We start from the raw sequence: 26,342 nt of genomic DNA on the forward strand, positions 1-26,342 counted from the left end.
AACATATTGTCAGACGTTGATGTGAGCTTGGGAAGTTCTGGTTCTGGATCTGGTCCACACCTTCTTCTTGTCTGGCAGTTCCTTGTACTTCTTGGACAGGATCTTGGTTAAGTCCAGGTTGCTCATCTCTGGGTGGATTTTGGCATATTTGGCTCGTTTCTCCATAAAAAAGCGAAAGTATGGAGTCAGAGGCTTCTTTGGGAAGTCTGGATGAGTCTAGACATGACAGAGATCAGAGGTCTATGTTTGGTTTAAAACATGTCTTTGGAACCAAGTAAGACCGTATTAATTCATCAATAAATTTTGTCATATATAAATATCCCAAAATGTAGATTTACCCTGAAATAAACAATAGAAAACATTTTCTTATTAAAACTGATCTCAGTCTCGGTCTGATCCTGTGAAAGCAGTTTTACAGTCTGTTGTGCTGAAAATCTCCTGAGAACTGGATCAGCACATTGCCTACATCTATTTCCCAGGTTGGTCGGATCGAGGACCCACAGGTCTGGTCTCGGACTCTCACCTTCAGCTTTTTTCCTTTGTACGGGTTCTTCACAAACTCGATGGCATCGACGATGAGCTCCGTCATCGTTCTGTACTTCCGGATCTGAAAGGCAGAAAAGTAAGATGGGGGTCAAACACCATCAGAACCTGGGTCAGACTCGGCAGAGATCTGGCTTGAGTGAAACTTCAACTGTTTTCACAAAAAACCAGGACGCTGCTGGTGCTGCTACCAAAAAGGACCAGTTTTCCGTCGTCATCATGTTACGTGTCATCATGCGACGTGTCATCATGCGACGTGTCATGCGACTCGTCATCATTCGACGTGTCATGCGACTCGTCATCATTCGACGTGTCATGTGACTCGTCATCATGCGACATGTCAACATGTGACTCATCATTTGACGTGTCATGTGAGTCGTTATCATACGTGTCGTCATGCAACGTGTCATGACTTATCATGCGACGTGTCATGCGACTCATGTGACTCGTCATCATTCGACGTGTCATGTGACTCATCATTCGACGTGTCGTGACTCGTCATGCGACATCATGCGACATATGCGACGTTTTAAATGACTCATCATGCAACGTGTCATATGAATCGTCACGCGACGTGTCATATGACTCATCATTCGACGTGTCATGTGACGTGTTATCATGCGACGTGTCATCATGCAACGTGTCATGACTTGTCATGTGACTCGTCATCATGTGACTTGTCATCAAGCGACATGTCATGTGACTCATCATGCGACGTGTCATGTGACTCGTCATGCGACATCATGCGACATGTCATCATGCGATGTGTCATGCGACATGTCATATGACTCGTTATCATGCAAGGTGTCATATGACTCATGCAACGTGACATCATGCGAATTGTTATATGACTCGTCATCATGTGACGTGTTATATGACTCGCTATCATACGACGTGTCATCATGCAACGTGTCATGACTCATCATGCGACGTGTCATATGTCTTGTCATCATGCGATGTGTCATGCAATGTTTTATGACTCGTCATGCGACGTGTCATGACTTGTCATGCAACGTGTCATCATGCAATGTGTCATATGAATTGTCATGCAACGTGTCATAATGCAACGTGTCATGTGATGTGTCATCATGCGACGTGTCATCATGCAACGTGTCATAAATCGTTATCATACGACGTGTCATCATGCAACGTGTCACGACTTGTTATCATGCGACTTGTCATGCAACTCATCATCATGTGACTCGTCATCATTCAACGTGTCACGTGACTCATCATGCGACATGTCATGTGACTTTTCCTTCGACGTGTCATGTGACTCGTCATGCAACATCATGCGACGTGTTATCATGCGACACGTCATATGACTTATCATGCAACGTGTCATATGACTCATCATGCAACGTGACATCATGCGACATGTTATGACTTGTCATGCGACGTGTCATGATTCGTCATGCGACGTGTCAAAATGCGACGTTACATATGGCTCATCATGCGACGTGTCATATGACTTATCATACGACGTGTCATCATGCAACGAGTCATATGACTTGTCATCATGCGAAGTGTCATATGACTCGTCATCATGCGACGTGTCATATGACTCGTTATCATAAGACGTGTCATCATGCAACGTGTCATGCGACTCGTCATCATGCAACATTATGAGAGGTGTCATCATGCGACGTGTTATATTACTCATCACGCAATGTGTCATGCGACGTGTTATATGACTCGTCATGCGACGTGTTGACTCGTCGTGCGACGTGTCATGCGACGCGTCATCATGCAATGTGTCATATGACTCGTCATGCGACGTTATAATGCGACGTGTCATGATTTGTCATGCAACGTGTTATAATGCGACGTGGCATATGACTCATGCGACGTTATAATGCGACGTGTCATATGATTTGTCACACAACGTATTATAATGCGACGTGTCATATGACTCGTCATGAGATGTTATAATGCGACGTGTCACATGACTCGTCATGCGTTGTGTTATAATGCGACATGTCATATCACTTGTCATGCGACGTGTTATAATGCGACGTGTCATATGACTCGTCATGCGACGTGTTATAAAGCGACGTGTCATATGACTCGTCATGTGACGTGTTATAATGCGACGTATCATGACTCGTCATGAGACATAATGCGACGTGTCATATGATTTGTCATGCAACGTGTTATAATGCGACGTGTCATATGACTCGTCATGAGATGTTATAATGCGACGTGTCACATGACTCGTCATCCGTTGTGTTATAATGCGACGTGTCATATGACTTGTCATGCGACGTGTTATAATGCGACGTGTCATATGATTCGTCATGAGACGTTATAATGCAACGTGTCATATGATTCGTCATGCGACGTGTTATAATGCGAAGTGTCATATGATTTGTCATGCGACGTGTTATAATGCGACGTGTCATATGACTTGTCATGCGACGTGTTAAATGCGACGTATCATATGACTCATGCGACGTATCATATGACTCATCATGCGACGATATAATGCGACGTATCATGATTTGTCATGCAACGTGTTATAATGCGACGTGTCATATGACTCGTCATGCGACGTGTCATAAGACTCGTCATGTGACGTGTTATAATGCGACGTATTATATGACTCGTCATGAGACGTTATAATGCGACGTGTCATATGACTCGTCATGCGACGTGTTATAATGCGACGCGTCATATGATTTGTCATGCAACGAGTTATAATGCGACGTGTCACATAACTCGTCATGCGTTGTGTTATAATGCAACATGTCATATGACTCGTCATGCGACGATATAATGCGACGTATCATATGATTTGTCATGCAACGTGTTATAATGCGACGTGTCATATGACTCGTCATGCGACGTGTCATAAGACTCGTCATGTGACGTGTTATAATGCGACGTATTATATGACTCGTCATGAGACGTTATAATGCGACGTATCATATGACTCGTCATGCGACGTGTTATAATGCAACATGTCATATGACTCGTCATGCATTGTGTTATAATGCGACGTATCATATGACTCGTCATGCGACGTGTTATAATGCGACGTGTCATATGACTCATCATGCGACGATATAATGCGACGTATCATATGATTTGTCATGCAACGTGTTATAATGCGACGTGTCATATGACTCGTCATGCGACGTGTCATAAGACTCGTCATGTGACGTGTTATAATGCGACGTATTATATGACTCGTCATGAGACGTTATAATGCGACGTGTCATATGACTCGTCATGCGACGTGTTATAATGCGACGTGTCATATGATTTGTCATGCAACGAGTTATAATGCGACGTGTCACATAACTCGTCATGCGTTGTGTTATAATGCAACATGTCATATGACTCGTCATGCATTGTGTTATAATGCGACGTATCATATGACTCGTCATGTGACGTGTTATAATGCGACGTATTATATGACTCGTCATGAGACGTTATAATGCGACGTGTCATATGACTCGTCATGCGACGTGTTATAATGCGACGTGTCATATGATTTGTCATGCAACGAGTTATAATGCGACGTGTCACATAACTCGTCATGCGTTGTGTTATAATGCAACATGTCATATGACTCGTCATGCATTGTGTTATAATGCGACGTATCATATGACTCGTCATGCGACGTGTTATAATGCGACGTGTCATATGACTCATCATGCGACGATATAATGCGACGTATCATATGATTTGTCATGCAACGTGTTATAATGCGACGTGTCATATGACTCGTCATGCGACGTGTCATAAGACTCGTCATGTGACGTGTTATAATGCGACGTATTATATGACTCGTCATGAGACGTTATAATGCGACGTGTCATATGACTCGTCATGCGACGTGTTATAATGCGACGTGTCATATGATTTGTCATGCAACGAGTTATAATGCGACGTGTCACATAACTCGTCATGCGTTGTGTTATAATGCAACATGTCATATGACTCGTCATGCATTGTGTTATAATGCGACGTATCATATGACTCGTCATGCGACGTGTTATAATGCGACGTGTCATATGACTCGTCATGCGACGTGTTATATGCGGCGTGTCATATGACTCGTCATGCGACGTTATAATGTAACGTATCATATGACTCATCATGCGACGATATAATGCGACGTATCATATGATTTGTCATGCAACGTGTTATAATGCGACGTGTCATATGACTCGTCATGAGACGTTATAATGCGACGTGTCATATGACTCGTCATGCGACGTGTTATAATGCGACGTGTCATATGATTTGTCATGCAACGAGTTATAATGCGACGTGTCACATAACTCGTCATGCGTTGTGTTATAATGCAACGTCATATGACTCGTCATGCATTGTTATAATGCGACGTGTCATATGATTTGTCATGCAACGAGTTATAATGCGACGTGTCACATAACTCGTCATGCGTTGTTATAATGCAACGTCATATGACTCGTCATGCATTGTTATTATGCGACGTATCATATGACTCGTCGAGACGTGTTATATGCGACGTATCATATGACTCGTCATGCGACGTTATAATGTAACGTATCATATGACTCATCATGCGACGATATAATGCGACGTATCATATGATTTGTCATGCAACGTGTTATAATGCGACGTGTCATATGACTCGTCATGAGACGTTATAATGCGACGTGTCATATGACTCGTCATGCGACATGTTATAATGCGACGTGTCATATGATTTGTCATGCAACGAGTTATAATGCGACGTGTCACATAACTCGTCATGCGTTGTTATAATGCAACGTCATATGACTCGTCATGCATTGTGTTATAATGCGACGTATCATATGACTCGTCGAGACGTGTTATATGCGACGTGTCATATGACTCGTCATGCGACGTTATAATGCGACGTGTCATATGACTCGTCATGCGACGTTATAATGCGACGTGTCATATGACTCGTCATGCGACGTTATAATGCGACGTGTCATATGATTCGTCATGCGACGTGTTATAATGCGACGTGTCATAAGACTCGTCATGTGACGTGTTATAATGCGACGTGTCATAAGACTCGTCATGTGACGTGTTATAATGCGACGTGTCATAAGACTCGTCATGTGATGTGTTATACTCGTCATGCGACGTGTTATAATGCAACGTGTCATGACTTGTCATGCGACGTGTCATATGACTCGTCATGCAACGTGTTATAATGCGGCGTGTCATATGACTCGTCATGCGACATAATGTAACGTATCATATGACTCATCATGCGACGATATAATGCGACGTATCATATGATTTGTCATGCAACGTGTTATAATGCGACGTGTCATATGACTCGTCATGCGACGTGTTATAATGCGACGTGTCATATGACTCGTCATGCGACGTGTTATATGCGACGTGTCATATGACTCGTCATGCGACGTTATAATGCGACGTGTCATAAGACTCGTCATGTGACGTGTTATAATGCGACGTATCATGACTCGTCATGAGACATAATGCGACGTGTCATATGATTTCTCATGCAACGTGTTATAATGCGATGTGTCACATGACTCGTCATGCGCTGTGTTATACTCGTCACGCGACGTGTTATAATGCAACGTGTCATGACTTGTCATGCAACGTGTCATGACTCGTCATGAGACGTTATAATGTAACGTATCATATGACTCATGCGACGATATAATGCGACGTATCATGATTTGTCATGCAACATGTTATAATGCGACGTGTCATGACTCGTCATGAGACGTTATAATGCGACGTGTCATATGACTCGTCATGCGACGTGTTATAATGCGACGTGTCATATGATTTGTCATGCAACGAGTTATAATGCGACGTGTCACATAACTCGTCATGCATTGTTATAATGCGACGTATCATATGACTCGTCGAGACGTGTTATATGCGACGTATCATATGACTCGTCATGTGACGTGTTATAATGCGACGTGTCATATGACTCGTCATGCGACGTTATAATGCGACGTGTCATATGACTCGTCATGCGACGTGTTATAATGCGACGTGTCATATGATTTGTCATGCAACGTGTTATAATGCGACGTGTCATATGACTCGTCATGTGACGTGTTATACTCGTCATGCGACGTTATAATGCGACGTGTCATATGACTCGTCATGCGACGTTATAATGCGACGTGTCATAAGACTCGTCATGTGACGTGTTATAATGCGACGTGTCATAACACTCGTCATGTGACGTGTTATAATGCGACGTGTCATATGACTCGTCATGCGACGTTATAATGCGACGTGTCATGACTCGTCATGCGACGTTATAATGCCACGTGTCATATGATTCGTCATGCGACGTGTTATAATGCGACGTGTCATAAGACTCGTCATGTGACGTGTTATAATGCGACGTGTCATAACACTCATCATGTGACGTGTTATAATGCGACGTGTCATATGACTCGTCATGCGACGTTATAATGCGACGTGTCATATGACTCGTCATGCGACGTTATAATGCGACGTGTCATATGATTCGTCATGCGACGTGTTATAATGCGACGTGTCATAAGACTCGTCATTTGACGTGTTATAATGCGACGTGTCATAAGACTCGTCATGTGACGTGTTATAATGCGACGTGTCATTTGACTCGTCATGCGATGTGTTATACTCGTCATGCGACGTGTTATAATGCAACGTGTCATGACTTGTCATGCGACGTGTTATATGCGACGTATCATATGACTCATGCGACGTTATAATGCGACGTGTCATATGACTCGTCATGCGACGTTATAATGCGACGTGTCATATGACTCGTCATGCGACGTTATAATGCAACGTGTCATATGACTCGTCATGCGACGTGTTATAATGCGACGTATCATATGACTCATGTGACGTTATAATGCGACGTGTCATATGACTCGTCATGCGACGTGTTATAATGCGACGTATCATGACTCGTCAAGAGACATAATGCGACGTGTCATATGATTTCTCATGCAACGTGTTATAATGCGATGTGTCACATGACTCGTCATGAGACGTTATAATGCGACGTGTCATATGACTCGTCATGCGACGTGTTATAATGCGACGTGTCATATGACTCATCATGCGACGATATAATGCGACGTATCATATGATTTGTCATGCAACGTGTTATAATGCAACATGTCATATGACTCGTCATGTGACGTGTTATAATGCGACGTGTCATATGACTCGTCATGCGGCGTGTTATAATGCGACGTATCATATGACACATGCGACGTTATAATGCGACGTGTCATATGACTCGTCATGAGACGTTATAATGCGACGTGTCATATGACTCGTCATGCGACGTGTTATAATGCGACGTGTCATATGATTTGTCATGCAACGAGTTATAATGCGACGTGTCACATAACTCGTCATGCGTTGTTATAATGCAACGTCATATGACTCGTCATGCATTGTGTTATAATGCGACGTATCATATGACTCGTCATGCGACGTGTTATAATGCGACGTGTCATATGACTCATCATGCGACGATATAATGCGACGTATCATATGATTTGTCATGCAACGTGTTATAATGCAACATGTCATATGACTCGTCATGTGACGTGTTATAATGCGACGTGTCATATGACTCGTCATGCGGCGTGTTATAATGCGACGTATCATATGACACATGCGACGTTATAATGCGACGTGTCATATGACTCGTCATGAGACGTTATAATGCGACGTGTCATATGACTCGTCATGCGACGTGTTATAATGCGACGTGTCATATGATTTGTCATGCAACGAGTTATAATGCGACGTGTCACATAACTCGTCATGCGTTGTTATAATGCAACGTCATATGACTCGTCATGCATTGTGTTATAATGCGACGTATCATATGACTCGAGACGTGTTATATGCGACGTGTCATATGACTCGTCATGCGACGTTATAATGCGACGTGTCATATGACTCGTCATGCGACGTTATAATGCGACGTGTCATATGACTCGTCATGCGACGTTATAATGCGACGTGTCATATGATTCGTCATGCGATGTGTTATAATGCGACGTGTCATAAGACTCGTCATGTGACGTGTTATAATGCGACGTGTCAGACTCGTCATGTGACGTGTTATAATGCGACGTGTCATAAGACTCGTCATGTGATGTGTTATACTCGTCATGCGACGTGTTATAATGCAACGTGTCATGACTTGTCATGCGACGTGTCATATGACTCGTCATGCAACGTGTTATAATGCGGCGTGTCATATGACTCGTCATGCGACGTTATAATGTAACGTATCATATGACTCATCATGCGACGATATAATGCGACGTATCATATGATTTGTCATGCAACGTGTTATAATGCGACGTGTCATATGACTCGTCATGCGACGTGTTATAATGCGACGTGTCATATGACTCGTCATGCGACGTGTTATATGCGACGTGTCATATGACTCGTCATGCGACGTTATAATGCGACGTGTCATAAGACTCGTCATGTGACGTGTTATAATGCGACGTATCATGACTCGTAATGAGACATAATGCGACGTGTCATATGATTTCTCATGCAACGTGTTATAATGCGATGTGTCACATGACTCGTCATGCGCTGTGTTATACTCGTCACGCGACGTGTTATAATGCAACGTGTCATGACTTGTCATGCAACGTGTCATGACTCGTCATGAGACGTTATAATGTAACGTATCATATGACTCATGCGACGATATAATGCGACGTATCATGATTTGTCATGCAACATGTTATAATGCGACGTGTCATGACTCGTCATGAGACGTTATAATGCGACGTGTCATATGACTCGTCATGCGACGTGTTATAATGCGACGTGTCATATGATTTGTCATGCAACGAGTTATAATGCGACGTGTCACATAACTCGTCATGCATTGTTATAATGCGACGTATCATATGACTCGTCGAGACGTGTTATATGCGACGTATCATATGACTCGTCATGTGACGTGTTATAATGCGACGTGTCATATGACTCGTCATGCGACGTTATAATGCGACGTGTCATATGACTCGTCATGCGACGTGTTATAATGCGACGTGTCATATGATTTGTCATGCAACGTGTTATAATGCGACGTGTCATATGACTCGTCATGTGACGTGTTATAATGCGACGTGTCATAAGACTCGTCATGCGATGTGTTATACTCGTCATGCGACGTTATAATGCGACGTGTCATATGACTCGTCATGCGACGTTATAATGCGACGTGTCATATGATTCGTCATGGGACGTGTTATAATGCGACGTGTCATAAGACTCGTCATGTGACGTGTTATAATGCGACGTGTCATATGACTCGTCATGCGACGTTATAATGCGACGTGTCATATGACTCGTCATGCGACGTTATAATGCGACGTGTCATATGATTCGTCATGCGACGTGTTATAATGCGACGTGTCATAAGACTCGTCATGTGACGTGTTATAATGCGACGTGTCATAACACTCGTCATGTGACGTGTTATAATGCGACGTGTCATATGACTCGTCATGCGACGTTATAATGCGACGTGTCATATGACTCGTCATGCGACGTTATGCCACGTGTCATATGATTCGTCATGCGACGTGTTATAATGCGACGTGTCATAAGACTCGTCATGTGACGTGTTATAATGCGACGTGTCATAACACTCATCATGTGACGTGTTATAATGCGACGTGTCATATGACTCGTCATGCGACGTTATAATGCGACGTGTCATATGACTCGTCATGCGACGTTATAATGCGACGTGTCATATGATTCGTCATGCGACGTGTTATAATGCGACGTGTCATATGACTCGTCATGCGACGTTATAATGCGACGTGTCATATGACTCGTCATGCGACGTTATAATGCCACGTGTCATATGATTCGTCATGCGACGTGTTATAATGCGACGTGTCATAAGACTCGTCGTGACGTGTTATAATGCGACGTGTCATAACTCATCATGTGACGTGTTATAATGCGACGTGTCATATGACTCGTCATGCGACGTTATAATGCGACGTGTCATATGACTCGTCATGCGACGTTATAATGCGACGTGTCATGATTCGTCATGCGACGTGTTATAATGCGACGTGTCATAAGACTCGTCATGTGACGTGTTATAATGCGACGTGTCATAACACTCATCATGTGACGTGTTATAATGCGACGTGTCATATGACTCGTCATGCGACGTTATAATGCGACGTGTCATATGATTCGTCATGCGACGTGTTATAATGCGACGTGTCATAAGACTCGTCATTTGACGTGTTATAATGCGACGTGTCATAAGACTCGTCATGTGACGTGTTATAATGCGACGTGTCATTTGACTCGTCATGCGATGTGTTATATGCGACGTATCATATGACTCATGCGACGTTATAATGCGACGTGTCATATGACTCGTCATGCGACGTTATAATGCAACGTGTCATATGACTCGTCATGCGACGTGTTATAATGCGACGTATCATATGACTCATGTGACGTTATAATGCGACGTGTCATATGACTCGTCATGCGACGTGTTATAATGCGACGTATCATGACTCGTCAAGAGACATAATGCGACGTGTCATATGATTTCTCATGCAACGTGTTATAATGCGATGTGTCACATGACTCGTCATGAGATGTTATAATGCGACGTGTCATGACTTGTCATGCGACGTGTCATATGACTCGTCATGCAACGTGTTATAATGCGGCGTGTCATATGACTCGTCATGCGACGTTATAATGTAACGTATCATATGACTCATCATGCGACGATATAATGCGACGTATCATATGATTTGTCATGCAACGTGTTATAATGCGACGTGTCATATGACTCGTCATGCGACGTGTTATAATGCGACGTGTCATATGACTCGTCATGCGACGTTATATGCGACGTGTCATATGACTCGTCATGCGACGTTATAATGCGACGTGTCATAAGACTCGTCATGTGACGTGTTATAATGCGACGTATCATGACTCGTAATGAGACATAATGCGACGTGTCATATGATTTCTCATGCAACGTGTTATAATGCGATGTGTCACATGACTCGTCATGCGCTGTGTTATACTCGTCACGCGACGTGTTATAATGCAACGTGTCATGACTTGTCATGCAACGTGTCATGACTCGTCATGAGACGTTATAATGTAACGTATCATATGACTCATGCGACGATATAATGCGACGTATCATGATTTGTCATGCAACATGTTATAATGCGACGTGTCATGACTCGTCATGAGACGTTATAATGCGACGTGTCATATGACTCGTCATGCGACGTGTTATAATGCGACGTGTCATATGATTTGTCATGCAACGAGTTATAATGCGACGTGTCACATAACTCGTCATGCATTGTTATAATGCGACGTATCATATGACTCGTCGAGACGTGTTATATGCGACGTATCATATGACTCGTCATGTGACGTGTTATAATGCGACGTGTCATATGACTCGTCATGCGACGTTATAATGCGACGTGTCATATGACTCGTCATGCGACGTGTTATAATGCGACGTGTCATATGATTTGTCATGCAACGTGTTATAATGCGACGTGTCATATGACTCGTCATGTGACGTGTTATAATGCGACGTGTCATAAGACTCGTCATGCGATGTGTTATACTCGTCATGCGACGTTATAATGCGACGTGTCATATGACTCGTCATGCGACGTTATAATGCGACGTGTCATATGATTCGTCATGGGACGTGTTATAATGCGACGTGTCATAAGACTCGTCATGTGACGTGTTATAATGCGACGTGTCATATGACTCGTCATGCGACGTTATAATGCGACGTGTCATATGACTCGTCATGCGACGTTATAATGCGACGTGTCATATGATTCGTCATGCGACGTGTTATAATGCGACGTGTCATAAGACTCGTCATGTGACGTGTTATAATGCGACGTGTCATAACACTCGTCATGTGACGTGTTATAATGCGACGTGTCATATGACTCGTCATGCGACGTTATAATGCGACGTGTCATATGACTCGTCATGCGACGTTATGCCACGTGTCATATGATTCGTCATGCGACGTGTTATAATGCGACGTGTCATAAGACTCGTCATGTGACGTGTTATAATGCGACGTGTCATAACACTCATCATGTGACGTGTTATAATGCGACGTGTCATATGACTCGTCATGCGACGTTATAATGCGACGTGTCATATGACTCGTCATGCGACGTTATAATGCGACGTGTCATATGATTCGTCATGCGACGTGTTATAATGCGACGTGTCATATGACTCGTCATGCGACGTTATAATGCGACGTGTCATATGACTCGTCATGCGACGTTATAATGCCACGTGTCATATGATTCGTCATGCGACGTGTTATAATGCGACGTGTCATAAGACTCGTCGTGACGTGTTATAATGCGACGTGTCATAACTCATCATGTGACGTGTTATAATGCGACGTGTCATATGACTCGTCATGCGACGTTATAATGCGACGTGTCATATGACTCGTCATGCGACGTTATAATGCGACGTGTCATGATTCGTCATGCGACGTGTTATAATGCGACGTGTCATAAGACTCGTCATGTGACGTGTTATAATGCGACGTGTCATAACACTCATCATGTGACGTGTTATAATGCGACGTGTCATATGACTCGTCATGCGACGTTATAATGCGACGTGTCATATGATTCGTCATGCGACGTGTTATAATGCGACGTGTCATAAGACTCGTCATTTGACGTGTTATAATGCGACGTGTCATAAGACTCGTCATGTGACGTGTTATAATGCGACGTGTCATTTGACTCGTCATGCGATGTGTTATATGCGACGTATCATATGACTCATGCGACGTTATAATGCGACGTGTCATATGACTCGTCATGCGACGTTATAATGCAACGTGTCATATGACTCGTCATGCGACGTGTTATAATGCGACGTATCATATGACTCATGTGACGTTATAATGCGACGTGTCATATGACTCGTCATGCGACGTGTTATAATGCGACGTATCATGACTCGTCAAGAGACATAATGCGACGTGTCATATGATTTCTCATGCAACGTGTTATAATGCGATGTGTCACATGACTCGTCATGAGATGTTATAATGCGACGTGTCATATGACTCGTCATGCGGCGTGTTATAATGCGACGTGTCATGACTTGTCATGCGACGTGTTATATGCGACGTATCATATGACTCATGCGACGTTATAATGCGACGTGTCATATGACTCGTCATGCGACGTGTTATAATGCGACGTATCATGACTCGTCATGAGACATAATGCGACGTGTCATATGATTTCTCATGCAACGTGTTAATGCGATGTGTCACATGACTCGTCATGCGCTGTGTTATAATGCAACATGTCATATGACTCGTCATGCGATGTGTTATAATGCGACGTGTCATATGACTCGTCATGCGGCGTGTTATAATGCGACGTATCATATGACTCATGCGACGTTATAATGCGACGTGTCATATGACTCGTCATGCGACGTTATAATGCGACGTGTCATATGACTCGTCATGCGACGTGTTATAATGCGACGTGTCATATGACTCGTCATGAGACATAATGCGACGTGTCATAAGACTCATCATGTGACGTGTCATAATACGATGTGTCATATGACTCATCATGCGACGTTATAATGCGACGTATCATATGATTCGTCATGCGACGTGTTATAATGCAATGTGTCATATGACTCGTCATGCGACGTGTTATAATGCGACGTGTCATATGACTCATCATGCGACGTGTTATAATGCGACGTGTCAAGACTCGTCATGTGACGTGTTATAATGCGACGTGTCATATGACTCGTCATGCGACGTTATAATGCGACGTGTCATATGACTCGTCATGCGACGTTATAATGCGACGTGTCATATGACTCGTCATGCGACGTTATAATGCGACGTGTCATATGATTCGTCATGCGACGTGTTATAATGCGACGTGTCATATGACTCGTCATGCGATGTGTTATAATGCAACATGTCATGACTTGTCATGCGACGTGTCATAAGACTCGTCATGCGACGTTATAATGCGACGTGTCATATGACTCATCATGCGACGTGTTATAATGCAACGTGTCATAAGACTCGTCATGTGACGTGTTATAATGCGACGTGTCATATGACTCATCATGCGACGTGTTATAATGCAACGTGTCATAAGACTCGTCATGTGACGTGTTATAATGCGACGTGTCATATGACTCGTCATGCGACGTGTCATAAGACTCGTCATGTGACGTGTTATAATGCGACGTATTATATGACTCGTCATGAGACGTTATAATGCGACGTGTCATATGACTCGTCATGCGACGTGTTATAATGCGACGTGTCATATGATTTGTCATGCAACGAGTTATTATGCGACGTGTCACATAACTCGTCATGCGTTGTGTTAATGCAACATGTCATATGACTCGTCATGCATTGTGTTATAATGCGACGTATCATATGACTCGTCATGCGACGTGTTATAATGCGACGTGTCATATGACTCATCATGCGACGATATAATGCGACGTATCATATGATTTGTCATGCAACGTGTTATAATGCAACATGTCATATGACTCGTCATGTGACGTGTTATAATGCGACGTGTCATATGACTCGTCATGCGGCGTGTTATAATGCGACGTGTCATTTGACTCGTCATGCGATGTGTTATACTCGTCATGCGACGTGTTATAATGCAACGTGTCATGACTTGTCATGCGACGTGTTATATGCGACGTATCATATGACTCGTCATGCGATGTGTTATACTCGTCATGCGACGTGTTATAATGCAACGTGTCATGACTTGTCATGCGACGTGTTATATGCGACGTATCATATGACTCATGCGACGTTATAATGCGACGTGTCATATGACTCGTCATGCGACGTTATAATGCGACGTCATATGACTCGTCATGCGACGTTATAATGCAACGTGTCATGACTCGTCAAGAGACATAATGCGACGTGTCATATGATTTCCCATGCAACGTGTTATAATGCGATGTGTCACATGACTCGTCATGAGACGTTATAATGCGACGTGTCATATGACTCGTCATGCGGCGTGTTATAATGCAACGTGTCATAAGACTCGTCATGTGACGTGTTATAATGCGACGTGTCATATGACTCGTCATGCGAAGTGTCATAAGACTCGTCATGTGACGTGTTATAATGTGACGTATTATATGACTCGTCATGAGACGTTATAATGCGACGTGTCATATGACTCGTCATGCGACGTGTTATAATGCGACGTGTCATATGATTTGTCATGCAACGAGTTATTATGCGACGTGTCACATAACTCGTCATGCGTTGTGTTAATGCAACATGTCATATGACTCGTCATGCATTGTGTTATAATGCGACGTATCATATGACTCGTCATGCGACGTGTTATAATGCGACGTGTCATATGACTCATCATGCGACGATATAATGCGACGTATCATATGATTTGTCATGCAACGTGTTATAATGCAACATGTCATATGACTCGTCATGTGACGTGTTATAATGCGACGTGTCATATGACTCGTCATGCGGCGTGTTATAATGCGACGTATCATATGACACATGCGACGTTATAATGCGACGTGTCATATGACTCGTCATGAGACGTTATAATGCGACGTGTCATATGACTCGTCATGCGACGTGTTATAATGCGACGTGTCATATGATTTGTCATGCAACGAGTTATAATGCGACGTGTCACATAACTCGTCATGCGTTGTTATAATGCAACGTCATATGACTCGTCATGCATTGTGTTATAATGCGACGTATCATATGACTCGTCATGCGACGTGTTATAATGCGACGTGTCATATGACTCATCATGCGACGATATAATGCGACGTATCATATGATTTGTCATGCAACGTGTTATAATGCAACATGTCATATGACTCGTCATGTGACGTGTTATAATGCGACGTGTCATATGACTCGTCATGCGGCGTGTTATAATGCGACGTATCATATGACACATGCGACGTTATAATGCGACGTGTCATATGACTCGTCATGAGACGTTATAATGCGACGTGTCATATGACTCGTCATGCGACGTGTTATAATGCGACGTGTCATATGATTTGTCATGCAACGAGTTATAATGCGACGTGTCACATAACTCGTCATGCGTTGTTATAATGCAACGTCATATGACTCGTCATGCATTGTGTTATAATGCGACGTATCATATGACTCGTCGAGACGTGTTATATGCGACGTGTCATATGACTCGTCATGCGACGTTATAATGCGACGTGTCATATGACTCGTCATGCGACGTTATAATGCGACGTGTCATATGACTCGTCATGCGACGTTATAATGCGACGTGTCATATGATTCGTCATGCGATGTGTTATAATGCGACGTGTCATAAGACTCGTCATGTGACGTGTTATAATGCGACGTGTCATAAGACTCGTCATGTGACGTGTTATAATGCGACGTGTCATAAGACTCGTCATGTGATGTGTTATACTCGTCATGCGACGTGTTATAATGCAACGTGTCATGACTTGTCATGCGACGTGTCATATGACTCGTCATGCAACGTGTTATAATGCGGCGTGTCATATGACTCGTCATGCGACGTTATAATGTAACGTATCATATGACTCATCATGCGACGATATAATGCGACGTATCATATGATTTGTCATGCAACGTGTTATAATGCGACGTGTCATATGACTCGTCATGCGACGTGTTATAATGCGACGTGTCATATGACTCGTCATGCGACGTGTTATATGCGACGTGTCATATGACTCGTCATGCGACGTTATAATGCGACGTGTCATAAGACTCGTCATGTGACGTGTTATAATGCGACGTATCATGACTCGTAATGAGACATAATGCGACGTGTCATATGATTTCTCATGCAACGTGTTATAATGCGATGTGTCACATGACTCGTCATGCGCTGTGTTATACTCGTCACGCGACGTGTTATAATGCAACGTGTCATGACTTGTCATGCAACGTGTCATGACTCGTCATGAGACGTTATAATGTAACGTATCATATGACTCATGCGACGATATAATGCGACGTATCATGATTTGTCATGCAACATGTTATAATGCGACGTGTCATGACTCGTCATGAGACGTTATAATGCGACGTGTCATATGACTCGTCATGCGACGTGTTATAATGCGACGTGTCATATGATTTGTCATGCAACGAGTTATAATGCGACGTGTCACATAACTCGTCATGCATTGTTATAATGCGACGTATCATATGACTCGTCGAGACGTGTTATATGCGACGTATCATATGACTCGTCATGTGACGTGTTATAATGCGACGTGTCATATGACTCGTCATGCGACGTTATAATGCGACGTGTCATATGACTCGTCATGCGACGTGTTATAATGCGACGTGTCATATGATTTGTCATGCAACGTGTTATAATGCGACGTGTCATATGACTCGTCATGTGACGTGTTATAATGCGACGTGTCATAAGACTCGTCATGCGATGTGTTATACTCGTCATGCGACGTTATAATGCGACGTGTCATATGACTCGTCATGCGACGTTATAATGCGACGTGTCATATGATTCGTCATGGGACGTGTTATAATGCGACGTGTCATAAGACTCGTCATGTGACGTGTTATAATGCGACGTGTCATATGACTCGTCATGCGACGTTATAATGCGACGTGTCATATGACTCGTCATGCGACGTTATAATGCGACGTGTCATATGATTCGTCATGCGACGTGTTATAATGCGACGTGTCATAAGACTCGTCATGTGACGTGTTATAATGCGACGTGTCATAACACTCATCATGTGACGTGTTATAATGCGACGTGTCATATGACTCGTCATGCGACGTTATAATGCGACGTGTCATATGACTCGTCATGCGACGTTATAATGCGACGTGTCATATGATTCGTCATGCGACGTGTTATAATGCGACGTGTCATATGACTCGTCATGCGACGTTATAATGCGACGTGTCATATGACTCGTCATGCGACGTTATAATGCCACGTGTCATATGATTCGTCATGCGACGTGTTATAATGCGACGTGTCATAAGACTCGTCGTGACGTGTTATAATGCGACGTGTCATAACACTCATCATGTGACGTGTTATAATGCGACGTGTCATATGACTCGTCATGCGACGTTATAATGCGACGTGTCATATGACTCGTCATGTGACGTGTTATAATGCGACGTGTCATAACACTCATCATGTGACGTGTTATAATGCGACGTGTCATATGACTCGTCATGCGACGTTATAATGCGACGTGTCATATGATTCGTCATGCGACGTGTTATAATGCGACGTGTCATAAGACTCATCATTTGACGTGTTATAATGCGACGTGTCATAAGACTCGTCATGTGACGTGTTATAATGCGACGTGTCATTTGACTCGTCATGCGATGTGTTATATGCGACGTATCATATGACTCATGCGACGTTATAATGCGACGTGTCATATGACTCGTCATGCGACGTTATAATGCAACGTGTCATATGACTCGTCATGCGACGTGTTATAATGCGACGTATCATATGACTCATGTGACGTTATAATGCGACGTGTCATATGACTCGTCATGCGACGTGTTATAATGCGACGTATCATGACTCGTCAAGAGACATAATGCGACGTGTCATATGATTTCTCATGCAACGTGTTATAATGCGATGTGTCACATGACTCGTCATGAGATGTTATAATGCGACGTGTCATATGACTCGTCATGCGGCGTGTTATAATGCGACGTGTCATGACTTGTCATGCGACGTGTTATATGCGACGTATCATATGACTCATGCGACGTTATAATGCGACGTGTCATATGACTCGTCATGCGACGTGTTATAATGCGACGTATCATGACTCGTCATGAGACATAATGCGACGTGTCATATGATTTCTCATGCAACGTGTTATAATGCGATGTGTCACATGACTCGTCATGCGCTGTGTTATAATGCAACATGTCATATGACTCGTCATGCGATGTGTTATAATGCGACGTGTCATATGACTCGTCATGCGGCGTGTTATAATGCGACGTATCATATGACTCATGCGACGTTATAATGCGACGTGTCATATGACTCGTCATGCGACGTTATAATGCGACGTGTCATATGACTCGTCATGCGACGTGTTATAATGCGACGTGTCATATGACTCGTCATGAGACATAATGCGACGTGTCATAAGACTCATCATGTGACGTGTCATAATACGATGTGTCATATGACTCATCATGCGACGTTATAATGCGACGTATCATATGATTCGTCATGCGACGTGTTATAATGCGACGTGTCATAAGACTCGTCATGTGACGTGTTATAATGCGACGTGTCATAACACTCATCATGTGACGTGTTATAATGCGACGTGTCATATGACTCGTCATGCGACGTTATAATGCGACGTGTCATATGATTCGTCATGCGACGTGTTATAATGCGACGTGTCATAAGACTCGTCATTTGACGTGTTATAATGCGACGTGTCATAAGACTCGTCATGTGACGTGTTATAATGCGACGTGTCATTTGACTCGTCATGCGATGTGTCATATGCGACGTATCATATGACTCATGCGACGTTATAATGCGACGTGTCATATGACTCGTCATGCGACGTTATAATGCAACGTGTCATATGACTCGTCATGCGACGTGTTATAATGCGACGTATCATATGACTCATGTGACGTTATAATGCGACGTGTCATATGACTCGTCATGCGACGTGTTATAATGCGACGTATCATGACTCGTCAAGAGACATAATGCGACGTGTCATATGATTTCTCATGCAACGTGTTATAATGCGATGTGTCACATGACTCGTCATGAGATGTTATAATGCGACGTGTCATATGACTCGTCATGCGGCGTGTTATAATGCGACGTGTCATGACTTGTCATGCGACGTGTTATATGCGACGTATCATATGACTCATGCGACGTTATAATGCGACGTGTCATATGACTCGTCATGCGACGTGTTATAATGCGACGTATCATGACTCGTCATGAGACATAATGCGACGTGTCATATGATTTCTCATGCAACGTGTTATAATGCGATGTGTCACATGACTCGTCATGCGCTGTGTTATAATGCAACATGTCATATGACTCGTCATGCGATGTGTTATAATGCGACGTGTCATATGACTCGTCATGCGGCGTGTTATAATGCGACGTATCATATGACTCATGCGACGTTATAATGCGACGTGTCATATGACTCGTCATGCGACGTTATAATGCGACGTGTCATATGACTCGTCATGCGACGTGTTATAATGCGACGTGTCATATGACTCGTCATGAGACATAATGCGACGTGTCATAAGACTCATCATGTGACGTGTCATAATACGATGTGTCATATGACTCATCATGCGACGTTATAATGCGACGTATCATATGATTCGTCATGCGACGTGTTATAATGCAATGTGTCATATGACTCGTCATGCGACGTGTTATAATGCGACGTGTCATATGACTCATCATGCGACGTGTTATAATGCAACGTGTCATAAGACTCGTCATGTGACGTGTTATAATGCGACGTGTCATATGACTCATGCGACGTGTTATAATGCAACGTGTCATAAGACTCGTCATGTGACGTGTTATAATGCGACGTGTCATATGACTCGTCATGCGACGTTATAATGCGACGTGTCATATGACTCGTCATGCGACGTTATAATGCGACGTGTCATATGACTCGTCATGCGACGTTATAATGCGACGTGTCATATGATTCGTCATGCGACGTGTTATAATGCGACGTGTCATATGACTCGTCATGCGATGTGTTATAATGCAACATGTCATGACTTGTCATGCGACGTGTCATAAGACTCGTCATGCGACGTTATAATGCGACGTGTCATATGACTCATCATGCGACGTGTTATAATGCAACGTGTCATAAGACTCGTCATGTGACGTGTTATAATGCGACGTGTCATATGACTCATCATGCGACGTGTTATAATGCAACGTGTCATAAGACTCGTCATGTGACGTGTTATAATGCGACGTGTCATATGACTCGTCATGCGACGTGTCATAAGACTCGTCATGTGACGTGTTATAATGCGACGTATTATATGACTCGTCATGAGACGTTATAATGCGACGTGTCATATGACTCGTCATGCGACGTGTTATAATGCGACGTGTCATATGATTTGTCATGCAACGAGTTATTATGCGACGTGTCACATAACTCGTCATGCGTTGTGTTAATGCAACATGTCATATGACTCGTCATGCATTGTGTTATAATGCGACGTATCATATGACTCGTCATGCGACGTGTTATAATGCGACGTGTCATATGACTCATCATGCGACGATATAATGCGACGTATCATATGATTTGTCATGCAACGTGTTATAATGCAACATGTCATATGACTCGTCATGTGACGTGTTATAATGCGACGTGTCATATGACTCGTCATGCGGCGTGTTATAATGCGACGTGTCATTTGACTCGTCATGCGATGTGTTATACTCGTCATGCGACGTGTTATAATGCAACGTGTCATGACTTGTCATGCGACGTGTTATATGCGACGTATCATATGACTCGTCATGCGATGTGTTATACTCGTCATGCGACGTGTTATAATGCAACGTGTCATGACTTGTCATGCGACGTGTTATATGCGACGTATCATATGACTCATGCGACGTTATAATGCGACGTGTCATATGACTCGTCATGCGACGTTATAATGCGACGTCATATGACTCGTCATGCGACGTTATAATGCAACGTGTCATGACTCGTCAAGAGACATAATGCGACGTGTCATATGATTTCCCATGCAACGTGTTATAATGCGATGTGTCACATGACTCGTCATGAGACGTTATAATGCGACGTGTCATATGACTCGTCATGCGGCGTGTTATAATGCGACGTGTCATGACTTGTCATGCGACGTGTTATATGCGACGTATCATATGACTCATGCGACGTTATAATGCGACGTGTCATATGACTCGTCATGCGACGTGTTATAATGCGACGTATCATGACTCGTCATGAGACATAATGCGACGTGTCATATGATTTCTCATGCAACGTGTTATAATGCGATGTGTCACATGACTCGTCATGCGCTGTGTTATAATGCAACATGTCATATGACTCGTCATGCGATGTGTTATAATGCGACGTGTCATATGACTCGTCATGCGGCGTGTTATAATGCGACGTATCATATGACTCATGCGACGTTATAATGCGACGTGTCATATGACTCATCATGCGACGTGTTATAATGCAACGTGTCATAAGACTCGTCATGTGACGTGTTATAATGCGACGTGTCATATGACTCGTCATGCGACGTTATAATGCGACGTGTCATATGACTCGTCATGCGACGTTATAATGCGACGTGTCATATGACTCGTCATGCGACGTTATAATGCGACGTGTCATATGATTCGTCATGCGACGTGTTATAATGCGACGTGTCATATGACTCGTCATGCGATGTGTTATAATGCAACATGTCATGACTTGTCATGCGACGTGTCATAAGACTCGTCATGCGACGTTATAATGCGACGTGTCATATGACTCATCATGCGACGTGTTATAATGCAACGTGTCATAAGACTCGTCATGTGACGTGTTATAATGCGACGTGTCATATGACTCATCATGCGACGTGTTATAATGCAACGTGTCATAAGACTCGTCATGTGACGTGTTATAATGCGACGTGTCATATGACTCGTCATGCGACGTGTCATAAGACTCGTCATGTGACGTGTTATAATGCGACGTATTATATGACTCGTCATGAGACGTTATAATGCGACGTGTCATATGACTCGTCATGCGACGTGTTATAATGCGACGTGTCATATGATTTGTCATGCAACGAGTTATTATGCGACGTGTCACATAACTCGTCATGCGTTGTGTTAATGCAACATGTCATATGACTCGTCATGCATTGTGTTATAATGCGACGTATCATATGACTCGTCATGCGACGTGTTATAATGCGACGTGTCATATGACTCATCATGCGACGATATAATGCGACGTATCATATGATTTGTCATGCAACGTGTTATAATGCAACATGTCATATGACTCGTCATGTGACGTGTTATAATGCGACGTGTCATATGACTCGTCATGCGGCGTGTTATAATGCGACGTGTCATTTGACTCGTCATGCGATGTGTTATACTCGTCATGCGACGTGTTATAATGCAACGTGTCATGACTTGTCATGCGACGTGTTATATGCGACGTATCATATGACTCGTCATGCGATGTGTTATACTCGTCATGCGACGTGTTATAATGCAACGTGTCATGACTTGTCATGCGACGTGTTATATGCGACGTATCATATGACTCATGCGACGTTATAATGCGACGTGTCATATGACTCGTCATGCGACGTTATAATGCGACGTCATATGACTCGTCATGCGACGTTATAATGCAACGTGTCATGACTCGTCAAGAGACATAATGCGACGTGTCATATGATTTCCCATGCAACGTGTTATAATGCGATGTGTCACATGACTCGTCATGAGACGTTATAATGCGACGTGTCATATGACTCGTCATGCGGCGTGTTATAATGCGACGTGTCATGACTTGTCATGCGACGTGTTATATGCGACGTATCATATGACTCATGCGACGTTATAATGCGACGTGTCATATGACTCGTCATGCGACGTGTTATAATGCGACGTATCATGACTCGTCATGAGACATAATGCGACGTGTCATATGATTTCTCATGCAACGTGTTATAATGCGATGTGTCACATGACTCGTCATGCGCTGTGTTATAATGCAACATGTCATATGACTCGTCATGCGATGTGTTATAATGCGACGTGTCATATGACTCGTCATGCGGCGTGTTATAATGCGACGTATCATATGACTCATGCGACGTTATAATGCGACGTGTCATATGACTCGTCATGCGACGTTATAATGCGACGTGTCATATGACTCGTCATGCGACGTGTTATAATGCGACGTGTCATATGACTCGTCATGAGACATAATGCGACGTGTCATAAGACTCATCATGTGACGTGTCATAATACGATGTGTCATATGACTCATCATGCGACGTTATAATGCGACGTATCATATGATTCGTCATGCGACGTGTTATAATGCAATGTGTCATATGACTCGTCATGCGACGTGTTATAATGCGACGTGTCATATGACTCATCATGCGACGTGTTATAATGCGACGTGTCAAGACTCGTCATGTGACGTGTTATAATGCGACGTGTCATATGACTCGTCATGCGACGTTATAATGCGACGTGTCATATGACTCGTCATGCGACGTTATAATGCGACGTGTCATATGACTCGTCATGCGACGTTATAATGCGACGTGTCATATGATTCGTCATGCGACGTGTTATAATGCGACGTGTCATATGACTCGTCATGCGACGTGTTATAATGCGACGTATCATGACTCGTCATGAGACATAATGCGACGTGTCATATGATTTCTCATGCAACGTGTTATAATGCGATGTGTCACATGACTCGTCATGCGCTGTGTTATAATGCAACATGTCATATGACTCGTCATGCGATGTGTTATAATGCGACGTGTCATATGACTCGTCATGCGGCGTGTTATAATGCGACGTATCATATGACTCATGCGACGTTATAATGCGACGTGTCATATGACTCATCATGCGACGTGTTATAATGCAACGTGTCATAAGACTCGTCATGTGACGTGTTATAATGCGACGTGTCATATGACTCGTCATGCGACGTTATAATGCGACGTGTCATATGACTCGTCATGCGACGTTATAATGCGACGTGTCATATGACTCGTCATGCGACGTTATAATGCGACGTGTCATATGATTCGTCATGCGACGTGTTATAATGCGACGTGTCATATGACTCGTCATGCGATGTGTTATAATGCAACATGTCATGACTTGTCATGCGACGTGTCATAAGACTCGTCATGCGACGTTATAATGCGACGTGTCATATGACTCATCATGCGACGTGTTATAATGCAACGTGTCATAAGACTCGTCATGTGACGTGTTATAATGCGACGTGTCATATGACTCATCATGCGACGTGTTATAATGCAACGTGTCATAAGACTCGTCATGTGACGTGTTATAATGCGACGTGTCATATGACTCGTCATGCGACGTGTCATAAGACTCGTCATGTGACGTGTTATAATGCGACGTATTATATGACTCGTCATGAGACGTTATAATGCGACGTGTCATATGACTCGTCATGCGACGTGTTATAATGCGACGTGTCATATGATTTGTCATGCAACGAGTTATTATGCGACGTGTCACATAACTCGTCATGCGTTGTGTTAATGCAACATGTCATATGACTCGTCATGCATTGTGTTATAATGCGACGTATCATATGACTCGTCATGCGACGTGTTATAATGCGACGTGTCATATGACTCATCATGCGACGATATAATGCGACGTATCATATGATTTGTCATGCAACGTGTTATAATGCAACATGTCATATGACTCGTCATGTGACGTGTTATAATGCGACGTGTCATATGACTCGTCATGCGGCGTGTTATAATGCGACGTGTCATTTGA

General features: G+C 43.2%; 1 protein-coding gene across 4 annotated transcripts in view; it reads right to left on the reverse strand.

Annotated features, from left to right (window-relative positions):
* ubtfl (upstream binding transcription factor, like) overlaps positions 1–26,342 on the reverse strand; it is a 54,022-nt gene that overhangs the window by 15,224 nt on the left and 12,456 nt on the right. For all 4 annotated transcript variants that reach the window (XM_079243608.1, XM_079243607.1, XM_079243606.1 and 1 more), the window contains exons 4-5: positions 524–607; positions 61–216 (exon numbers count right to left, since the gene is read on the reverse strand). In XM_079243608.1, the coding sequence (XP_079099734.1) occupies positions 61–216; positions 524–607 (240 nt within the window). The remainder of the gene's footprint in view (positions 1–60; positions 217–523; positions 608–26,342) is intronic.

This window comes from Telmatherina bonti (assembly GCF_933228915.1).
Source record: "Telmatherina bonti genome assembly, chromosome: 7".
Taxonomy (NCBI): domain Eukaryota; kingdom Metazoa; phylum Chordata; class Actinopteri; order Atheriniformes; family Telmatherinidae; genus Telmatherina; species Telmatherina bonti.